The 11639-nt window shown below is 34.9% G+C and overlaps 1 protein-coding gene across 8 annotated transcripts in view; it reads left to right on the forward strand.

The window, feature by feature from the left end:
- IDE (insulin degrading enzyme) overlaps nucleotides 1–10246 on the forward strand; it is a 69217-nt gene extending 58971 nt beyond the window's left edge. For all 8 annotated transcript variants that reach the window (XM_074830961.1, XM_074830959.1, XM_074830957.1 and 5 more), the window contains 5 exons: nucleotides 411–683; nucleotides 2736–2797; nucleotides 4342–4414; nucleotides 6351–6418; nucleotides 7617–10246. In XM_074830961.1, the coding sequence (XP_074687062.1) occupies nucleotides 411–683; nucleotides 2736–2797; nucleotides 4342–4414; nucleotides 6351–6418; nucleotides 7617–7712 (572 nt within the window). In that variant the 3' untranslated portion in view covers nucleotides 7713–10246. The remainder of the gene's footprint in view (nucleotides 1–410; nucleotides 684–2735; nucleotides 2798–4341; nucleotides 4415–6350; nucleotides 6419–7616) is intronic.
- Nucleotides 10247–11639: the final 1393 nt, after the last annotated feature.

Below are 11639 nucleotides of genomic sequence, written 5' to 3' on the forward strand. Positions count from 1 at the left end.
TAGTATTTTCTTTTTATCTAATTGTTGAGAAATAGTGGTCTTACATTGCAGCAATTCAGATTACACATTACGAAAAATTACTAATAAGCTCCTAATGTTGAGTCTAATGAAGCACTAGAGTATAGCTTAATTTCTGGTTACCTAATCCTGATGACAGAATTCCTTTTGTTCTGTCTTGGTCTGCCTCATCTCCTCCTCGCCCCTCCCCTGACCTGATATTTACCTCAGTGAAATAAAGGTGTTTTAAAAAAACATACAGTGGCATATTTTGAAAACCTGCATTATTTCGTTTATAATACAGAATTAAACTTGGCTTAAAATTGCGTTCCTGTCAAGCATGACATGTTTGGTGAACTTAATGCTAGAACAAGGGATTTCTTTTAATTTGTGACTGTTCTTGTTTTGCCAAGGTTACATTGTGTTCAGTGGTCCACGTCGGGCAAATGGCATACAAGGACTGCGATTTATTATCCAATCTGAAAAGCCACCACACTATTTAGAAAGCAGAGTTGAAGCATTCTTAAAAACTATGGAGAAATGCATAGAAGATATGACAGAAGAGGCCTTCCAAAAACATATCCAAGCTTTAGCAATTCGTCGTCTAGACAAACCAAAGAAGCTGTCTGCAGAATGTGCTAAATACTGGGGAGAAATCATTTCCCAGCAGTATAACTTTGACAGAGGTACTAATTCCTTTAAAACTGAATGCTGTAGTTTGGCTACACTTGTGACTGTTGAGTGTCATATTCATTTGGGAACAACTTAAACTTTTACATAACCTGTGCATAATTTAGTCTATTTTTTGTGATTTGTGTCCGGTAAGTTGTATTTCTTCCCTCTGCCCTGAGAAAATACCTGATTTGTGGAGCCTGTGCTCTCACTGCTGTGGGAGCTGTTAGTAATAGAGGATAAATGTGTTCACCATATAATGGGGATTGATGAATACTTCACTGACCTTCCATTCTTTCCCTTAAAGCTCAGGGAGATGTAGAGTAGGTCAAGGATTGAAAGTTGTTTGAATGCAAATGTTGATGTCACATAAAAGTGATGTTCAGATGTCTGTATTACATATGTGCCTAATACTTGACTGAGATGCATTCAGATATACTTTGACATTCCTGATGGTGCACATGTTCATATGAACCCTATTCCTCTTCTCATTGTGCAGTTCCTTTGAGGGAGCAATGGCAGAGGCAACAGCAGATAGCTTAACTAACATGTGACCTGTCTCAGCTTAGAGTAGGCTTGAAGAAACATTAATTTTATTTTTTTTCATCCATGATACTTTGAAGATTATAAGCTTGTAGAAGACCAAATAAGATCCAACTTCTAGTGTTATTACTGAAAATGAACTGACAGTTATTTACACTGTGATCCTACATAGTATTTGTGTTTTTCCCTGTTTCATAATTGTTTGAAGATTTTAATCCAAAATACTGAGGTATATTAATAATATAGTTTCTGACATTAAAAAAAATAATATCAGTTTTAGGTACAGATCAGCTTTTCCTCACATTTTCATGTCTCAACTCATTCACAGCTCTAATTTCCCATCTTCCATGCATAATATGCTTCCTACATAAAACTCACTCTGTATGCTGTGACTTCTCCTCTTCTGCTTTACATGCACAGTGTTGGCCTTCCACAACAGCAAATACAGGCGTTTTGGTCGACAGTGGCTAACTGAACTATTTTAATAGTGAAGAATTTTGAATTGTCATCTAGCTTGGTCTCAAGAGAATGAGAGCTACTGACAAGGTTTCATGCCCGGGTATAAGGAGTGGCGTGGAAACTTATCCCCTCAAGTCTTTTTTTGTGTCTGAGGAGTTTAATTTTTCACTGCCTTAAGTGTTTCTGTTTTTACCATACTTGGATCTCTAGTATCTCTCCAGAATTTGTTACTGCTAGCTGTAGTCATATCTTTCATATCTAAATCCCACTCAACTTATTATTTCTCTTGACTTTTATATCTTTAATTCCTCTCTACCCACTAGTAATTTTATTTCATTTATGATTCTAATATGACTGGAATTGACAAAATTGGGAATTCATATACCAGCCTCAAGAAGTGAAAGGTTTTTTTCTTCAGGTTTTTACATTTTTATTATTACTACTTTTATGATTTTACTTAAAGTTTTTCTCCCAAATGTCATCTATTTTTCCAAACTGTTTTTTGTTGATTTTTATTTCCTTCATGTAGAACTTCATATTAATTACTTAGAGCCTGCCTCACAGACTTGTTAGCTGTGTATTTGTTCTCTTGCACACATTTCTTTCTTGATCTTCCTGCTAACCCTAAGAAAAGCAAGCATGCCTACATCAAAAAACATTCCTGCTTATGCAGCAGTGATATTACATGATTACAATTTAATTTATATGAAGCGATGTAGCTACTGAGACACATTGTCCCCAGATATCTTAAAGGTGATTATTCCTTAACAGGTATGATGTAGGCACCGTTCCTTACATTTATTTAAAAGTACATCCTGCCAAAGTACAGCCTACCATCCTGTTTCCTAGTTGTGAATAAAATCTATAATCAGTCTGCATTAGAAATGTGTAACGTTGATTTGAAGGTAAATATACAGAAGTAGGTACATCTTCTTTAGCTACTGAATAACATACATACAGTGCAATCAGTATTCTTCAAGCATGCATTTTTTAGTAAGTCCAATCAAATGGACAAAGCAGCTATGATTTGCAGACCTGTTACAATTTTTACTATTGTTGTGCAGATAACATTGAAGTGGCTTATCTAAAGACCCTGACCAAGGATGATATTATACAGTTCTACAAGGTAAGTTAGTCACGTAGTTAAAATGTTACTTGGAAGGAGATGTAGATATAACTGCATGTTATTTTTGTGAACTATGAAAGCATATACTTATGCTGGTTTAGATAGATGATGTGATTGATGCAGATATGTTAATAATAATTTTGTTTCCTGAGTCTTACTTAGCTTAATGGCAGCTAGCATACCGTAGAAATAGTGAAGAAGGATTGGTTTTTGTTGTGGGGTTTTCTTTTTCTTACCAGCCTTTATTCTCCTGTTGTCTCATTTATCCTTTCTTTATGAATAAAAAATGTGCTGCTCTATGACCGAGCTTGGCCAAAATTGCAAATTTGTTATTTTATTTTTTTCTTCAACCAGTAATATTTTGTGTGCATAAATTGTGAATGAAACAGATATTTTTAAAGCTTTGTTCACTACAAATCAACACTTCTTTTTCTTCCTCTCATAGTTAGGCAGAACAAAGGAACAGCATAATGATGCAATAATTGTACATTGCAACTCAGCATGAAGTTGTTAGATAGATATCTAATAAAAGCAATTGAAATACTAGGTGTGTGTGTGCTGTGTCGTCCCACTCCCCATCCATTCCCCCCCCCCCCAAAAAAAAAAAAAATTTGGCCTCATGTTTTCTGTTTTGTAACAAATTTCATAGGCTATGATAATTCACTGTATTGCGAAGTGTACATAGGGTTATATTATTTATGGGGCAACTAATAGCTCAGGGAATCCTTTGAAAAATAATGTAGATGTAAAGTCTTTGGAACTTACTGTTGGATGGAAAAATTTCTGCCCATGAAGAAGCATGGATATGTGTGTATCTATGTGTTCTTTTTTTCTCTCTTGAGGGTGGCCTAATGTCTTTCAAAATGGTTTCTCTTTGATATTCTGTCTTATCCTTTTCACTATCCAAAGTAATTTTTACATTACAGTCTTTTTTTGTAAGATTTAATCTTAATGCTTCAAACTGGTTATTATTTAGATGGCACAGTGAATGCTAACATCTTTGTTTTGCTTTTATAGTATGGTAGCACGGGTGAAGATATGCAGCAAAGACAAACTTGGAATTTCAGTAGCTGTTGTTTAATAAAAAACTTGAACAAGTATCCACATGCTATTTTTGTAGGAATCTATACTATTTTGCTTACACTAACGCTTAACGCATGATTATCCTGTATTCCAGAGCAGAAATAAGTGGCTAGATTGGTGAGCTGGTCCAGCTGAGTTTAATAATTGTGTTCAGGGTGATGTGCTTCCAGAAGGCTGCTAGGAACTGAAAATTCTGCAGAGACTTTAGGTTGCGTTCCTGATACTATGATAGTTATTGGCTGAATTCTTATTACTTCCACTTTTTCTGAGTCCGAAAAAGTACATAAATTTCTTAACTTGATTGTAAAATAATTCAAAGTACTTTATGGATGACTTTTAATAATATTTGAAGGGACATTTTAAAGCTTAAATTAAAATTTAAATGCTCTCATTCTTTTACTGTTTGATAATACCTGAGTGATACTTCCCACACCTGAAAGATTTGATGTTTTTTACTGTAGGTGCTGTTGGCAATAGATGCTCCCAGAAGACACAAGGTATCAGTACACGTCCTTGCAAGGGAAATGGATTCCTGTAAGTATTGTTCTGAATATAGTATTTAATCAATTCCTGTTCAAGCAAGTGATAGTTAGACGGCCATGTTATATGATACAAATGCACTATAAGAAAAACTCAACCCTGGAGATTATATACCTTTCAGAGGAAAAAGTACTTCTTTTTATAGGTTTTCTTCACATGGGTGCTTCAAATTTTCTGATTGATATTTGTGACCAAGTTCTTCAGCCATCCTGAAGTAAATTGATATTAAAACAATATATCTTAAAATGCCACTTATTTTTTCAACAGGATATTTTAAAACAAACATAAAAGTCTGTAGTAGTCCTACAGGGAAGAACAACATTAGGATTTGCAGTTATCAATACAATGTGGTTCATTTTTTTTTTTCCTGACAAGCAACGAATGTCCACAATTCTATTCAAGCACTCTCAAAAAAAACCCCAAAACAACAAACAAACAAACAACAACCCTCTGGGAATGTCAAACATTCTATTTTAAACTTTGACTTTCTCAATTTTTTCAGGTTTTATTTTAAAATAGTCTAGCTTAGCTGTGCATTGTAAACTATTGTTCCATTTTAGAATTCAAGAAGGAAAAGATTAAAAGTGTCTCTGGTTAATATAAAAAAACTGAGAGGAAAAACTTCTATGTTGTTTTGTGCAGATTTTTCACCAGTTTATACTGAACTTAAATTCCAACGTGTAACTGGTTCCGAGATTGAGAATATTAAAGGCTTGTCCGTAGAACAGAAAGAAGCAGATAGCTGTGTGCCTGTCAGGAACCTCCTTGCAGTTTCAGAATGATTGATTTTTATGGTACCGTGGAACTTGTAAGTCTGCAGCTGAGTAAGGAAGACTTGCTTTAAAGCATCTTCCCAGTTTTCATGACTAATCATTGTTGAATATAAATAACTCTAATACTTTTCCTATCCAGAGAAAACTTTTTAAAGTGTAGTAACTACATTGCCAGAATGGTTTATTATTTGCTTGGAATGGTATCTTCCCAAGACAAGGGTGAGCACAGGAGACAACCTAAGAAGTGGTTACTCTTACAGGGATGATAGCAAGGTATTTTCTCCACATACTCCCCAGTCCCAAACCATTTATTCTGGCATGTGGCCTCTCTTCTGACATGAAAGAGAAGTTGGGACTTCAATGCACTTCCCGTGAGTCCAGATGAGTATTCTTCCAAGGGCAGGTGCCCATCCTCTAGAGAGCAACACAAAGGAGGAAGGGTAAAAAGCTTCCCTTTCTCCTGGAGGCAGTCACACCATTTTCTCTGAGAGTGGAAAAGAATCAGAAGCAGTAGAGTAGAGATCTGGGATTTTAGGAGGGGGAAGCACTTGAACTCCCAGGGTGAAGGTTAGGGTTGAAATTTGAGTATGGAGGTAGAAAAGAGGTTTAAGAAAGACTAGAAGTTCTTATGGACAAGTGGATTGGATGCAGAAAGAAGTTTTGGGGTGACTGGAGTAGGGCATGCATGGGGACAGGCAGGGAAGAGTCTGCTATCCAGAATTTTGGTATGTGGAGTAACCGCCACGCTTCTATAAGCATGCCCTTACTAAAAGATGTGCTGTTGCATTGCTCTTGTTGCATATACCACTGGCATTTACTACTGTTCTCATAATTTGTACTGAAAAACAGTTTTAAATATTCACCGATCAGTAGATTAGCAATTTTTATTTCTAAATTATCTTTATGTGTAAGTAAAATGAATAAAAGCCACTACCTCAGCACATGTTCTCAAATCAAATAATGGATTAAGCTCTTTGTATTTCTAAAGACAGCCATGGAGTATAAAAGCAAAATTTTCAGAAAATCTTAGTTAGAAATACTTCAAGATTAATAACCTGTGCTTTATATAGATACCTGTCTTATAAAGAAAACAGTTTATTATGTAAAAGGTACTGATTAAATTATGGTCCTGAATTAATTTTGGTGATGTTAAATAGGCCCTGTTGTTGGAGAATTTCCATGCCAAAATGATGTGAACCTGGCACCAGCACCACCACTACCACAGGTAAAAAAGAAACAACACACAAAAAATCCCAGGCTGTATTCTTAATACAGAAGTTTAGTTATCATTAAATATAAGTTTATAGGGAGAAACAAACTCCTTGAAAGTCATGCTGTTGTGGGGCTAACGTTTCAGCTCTTTTCCCCATGCACTGTCATTCCCAATAACAACAGGGATTTTTCCTGGGTGGTTTTTTTTCTTTTTAACAGTCTGTCCTGTTACCTTTATTCTTTCTGTTCCATTGAAATGAAAGCTAATAGTAGTAAACTCTACTGAGTATCTACACTGTGGGTTAAATACAGATTATTATTGTCTGAAAATACTGATTGTATCTGATCAGATGTATCAAGTGTTAAGAGAAGGATGCATATGCATCAATAAATATATCATCTTTGATTTAAAAAAAAAAAAAACAGAAACCACAACCCAAGCGCAAACCACCACCAACAAAACCAACTATCTGGTAATTATCTTAAAGCCTAAAATATTAATGCACGTTCCTGTCAATATGTAACCTGTGAGGGAAGCAATGTGAGAAATGCTATTCATACAAGTGTTACAGATGTCACTGTGTGGTTAGATATGATAGCACTGGGCCCTTACTGAACCTTAAATTAATTTTCTTGAAGAAGGATGGTAGTGTTTGTCCCAATAGATAATTAACTTTTCACAATGCAGTAGAAGATCTGTGCTCTTATTCAGCCCATACAGGTGAAATAATCATCACGAGTGGAAACTTCTCTATATATGTGAATATATTAGCCATTATGAGTGAAATGTTTAAAAGCTACTTTTTTACTACAACTAAAAACAATAGCTCATTGAATTGCTATTGTTTTTATGATCTTACCTCTGATATTCAAAGGGTAGCTGGGATGTTCTGAAGCAGAATTTGTAAATTAAAAGACAGGCTCTGCATTTACTAAAGTTCCTGCTATTATGAGTAATGCAATTTACTGCATTATAACTATTGTTTTAAATTATTTAGAGTAAATATGAAACCGTTTATTTCATAAGACATAACGCTGTATTTTGGGGGATCCTGTAATAATGAAGTGTGAATCACTAATATTGTAGAAAAGAGCAAGAAAGATGTGTTCATATGTAGCTGTAGCAAAAGTTAAAATGAAAAGGGAGGAATTTCTCACTTTTCTGATTAAAGATATTGAGCAGACTTTTTCTTGCATACGCTTCTTTGCAGCCAAGCGTGATTGAAAATATGACAGAATTCAAGCGCAGCCTGCCACTCTTTCCGCTGGTGAAACCACATATCAATTTCATGGCTGCAAAACTGTGAAGAACCCCAATGGATGAAGAAATGCAAATGATCAGTACTGACATGGTTTCAGGGGACTTCATGATGAACAAAATTATTAAAGATCATTAGGATAAATGGTTCTGTCCGTTATGAAAGTCCTGAATTACTTCTTGGTTCGTTTGACAGTAGCTGTGTGTTAGGGATAGAGAGTATAAAAATCAGTTGTGGTCATGTGTCATTTATATTACAGACAACCTGTTGAAAACCAAAATCAACTGAAACAATAATAATAAAAAACTTGTAGATGCAGTATATTTTTAAAATAGCATATCCCTTCAAATTTTCATTTTGATAAAATAACCCTCCAGAACAAACCAAATTGCTTTGAAATGTCCTTGTTACTCCTGAAAAACACCATTTAGTGTCCCAATAATTATCTTATTGGGGGCTGGAGGGGGTGAGAAAAGTAGGTCCTTTTTGAGATGGGGTCAACAATTTTTCTTAAAAATAGAGACTTCCACATTTTTTGAAGTGACGTGTTGAATGATACTTTTTTTAATTGATCCTTAATGCAACCAACATATTTTCTATTTAAGTTTTATGAAGACCTGTGGGGGAAAATAAAAGGAAATTTGACAACACAGTAGTAAGTGAGAGAATTGTCTTAATGAGAATAATTGAAGATATGGGCATGATTTTAATATTTCTATACAAATTTGGGGACATTTTATATTAAAACTAGTAAAATGCTGGAAACACTTTAATAGTGCATCTTATTTTTGTTATCAAAAATTGTCCCAGTCTCTTGATACTGTCAACATCCTGTTCAGTTTTTCAGTGTTACTGTGAATTGTTTCCATTTGGTATATAAAATACTTTATTTGGTGTCATTTTTTTTTTTTCAGTTGTGTATGTACTGATGGAGAACTCAGTCCATTTTGCCTCAAATGAATGTTAGCTCTCAGTCCAGCAAAGTACTTAGTAGTGCAAATAAGCACATGTTAGTTCTTGACTCAAGAACAGGTGAATGTTAGATTCGGGCCCTGTGATGAATCAGGTACATCATGATTCTGATGTATCTGTGTGGGTTCTTGTCCTTCAGGAAGGCTTTTGGGGCAGTGCAGTACTGGGTTAGCAGTACTGCTCTAGCACAGGGTGTAGGTCAGGTTACATCACAGAATGTTTGTTCCTACTTTTAAGAAAGCTGCACAAATCCCAGAAGGATCAAGAATTATGCTGAAATACTATACATATATATTGCATAATCTAGTAAAATGGTAAAACAATATATGGTGTCTAATCTTCACCAAGTTTACTGACTTCTACAGAGTGGTCTTGTGCTTGGGACAGCCCCCAAATAGAAGCAGGTAAGGGAGAATCTTACTAAGTTCTCCTACCTGTTTGATTGTGATTATTCAGACAGGATAGAGTATGCAAAGCACTGAAGATACAAAATCTGCTCATCAGGGATGTTACTGAGAGTTTGCTTCTTATTAAAAGAACCTGAAACTAAGGCCCTGACGTGACATGTGTGTTGTACATCAGAATCCTGGTGTATTCAGTAGGGCTGTTCTTGTCATTGATAAATGTTCGTTCTGAAGCCAACTTAAATGAATGCTTGATAGGGTAAGGGCCTTAAGTTGTGTTTATCTGAGAGTCTCTTCTAATTGAATAAATACAGTGTATTTTAAAAGGTTAACAGCACATGTTTGAACATCTTTTTAATAAATTTGGTGATAGTTCGTGATGTAACCTGTTGTCAAGGAAGGCCACTAGCATTTTTTTTGTAGCCTGAGAAGAAAAAAAAATTAAACATAGTATAAGCAAAACCAGTAAAGGTGTGTCTGTTAATGATATTTTTGCAGGATCCTTCACATAAAATGGGCTTTTTACCCTTTTGCATTTTGCTTTTGTTTATAGTTTTCCTTTAGTAAAAGTATTTGTATTATATATATTAAAAGTTTTGACAACATATTATAAAAATATATATTTTGGGATTTAGTATTTAAACATACCACTCTTACGGTGAATAAAATTAAATGGCTTCTATCGTGTGTAAAAATAGATAGATATATATATTCATGGAAGTACTATCAACTCTAATTTTAACAAATTATATAAATAAATTGGAATAGCAGTGTATTTAACACAAGCTCACATATCATGTTTTCCAGAGGAAAAAATGTAGAATTTCAAAGTTCTGTGACTGGATGTGGAAACCCATGTAGCTTTCCAGCAACTCTTAATTGCTTTTAAGTGTTCTCCAGCATTTTACAGTTTCTGAGTTTGATATAGCAGTAAATTTTGATAAACTCAGGCATACTAATGGGTTCATTTTAGTGGATCCAAAGCTGCAGTGTCTACAAGCAATAAAAAAACTACCTAGAATACACTGTAATTCAATTTTAGTGCTTGTTAATTAGTTTATGTAAGAAACCATAAATTATTATTACATAACTGTAATTTTTGCAAGTGCTATTTTAAGCAGTTGATGTGGAATTGGGTGCATGTGACACAGCCAGTATGACAGAGTGCTAGAGTTATTCTGTTTACAATAAACAATCTGAATTTAGTGTTTGGAGTTCTTAATTTGTTTCATTTTAATTTTTTGCATACTGGTAATGTTACATCTATCAGAGTGTGCATGTTTTTTATTATTATATGTTAATTGTGATTTTCTGCTATTCAGTTGCTTGGACTAGTTAGGCATTGCTGGAGAAGTGTTCCCAGTCACTTCTAGGGAAGTTTCAGAGAACTTTCCCATGTGGCATCCCACACCTTTTAGGTAGATCCACCTCTGTTGCTCTCCGAGTGTATGAAAACTTAATAATATAAAGGTAGAAATATTTGCACAAGACAGGATTTTAATTATCAGATCTGAACTTGTAAATTCAGAGCATCACTGCAGCCAGACTGAATCGTTCCTAGTACAGCTTCACAGTGTTGCTTTTGAGAAATTACTTTCCCTGGTCATTTTCTTTTAGTTTATGCACACCAGATTACATTTCAAAAGGTTAGGGGTAAGTGTGATTGTTAGAACAGTAAATAGTATCAATTCTGAATTCTGACAGCGTAAAGATACAAGTCAGCAAACACTTCTGCTGTTCTAATGGGGCTCCTTGGAAGTAATATCTGACAGCAACGTTAAAAGAGGCAGGTTTTGTCCTTGGCATTGGGAAGAGTGGTTGGCATTCTCAGTGGAGAAATAAAATGCCCGCAACTCACCTGGAAAATTATTTGTCCACAACATCAGGGCTCTCTTTCTCCACTCCCAATCATTAGGGTTTGGTGTAAATCTTGTCTCATTGTCTTTATTGTCATTTGCAAAAGATCAAGCTGTCCAACTTTACTTCAACTATTACTGTTAGCCATAAAAAATGCTTGAGCTTTTTCAGAATATTGTTTAAGCGCTTGGATGTGAACAGACCTTACTGATAATGAGTTCCACAGTGTAATCATAATGTGTGGAAAAAGCATTGCACAGCTTTTTAACTTCATTTATTATTTTCTAGCTCTTGTTTTAAAACAAGGCCAGCAGAATTTTAATCTACTTTCTCTGTACCATTTAACGGGTTAGTATGCTTTTGCTATAGGTCTGCTGTAAAGTCAAAAATCATTATCTTCTACACCTTTCTTCATATTTTTCCATATTTTTTCAATAGCTGACCATTGAACTGATACGGCCATCTACAATGACACCTGGGTCCTTCCCTTGAGCTGATACCTAATTTGATACTCAAATTCAACTCTGAAATACTTTGTTTTCAAGTCAGTTTTTAATGTTGTTGCTGCCTGCTGCACAATACAAGGCACCTCTGTGCTATTTTAAAGGCAGAAGAAATCAGAAATTACCTTTCATGTATTTTCAAAAGAAGCCTGGCCTATGTAGATTCTGCTGGAAGACTTTTCTTTGAAACAGTTCAGCTTGTTTTACCATTCAAAGAATATACTCATAGTATGTGCTGT

The sequence above is a fragment of the Strix aluco genome, chromosome 7 (assembly GCF_031877795.1).
Source record: "Strix aluco isolate bStrAlu1 chromosome 7, bStrAlu1.hap1, whole genome shotgun sequence".
NCBI lineage: Eukaryota > Metazoa > Chordata > Aves > Strigiformes > Strigidae > Strix > Strix aluco.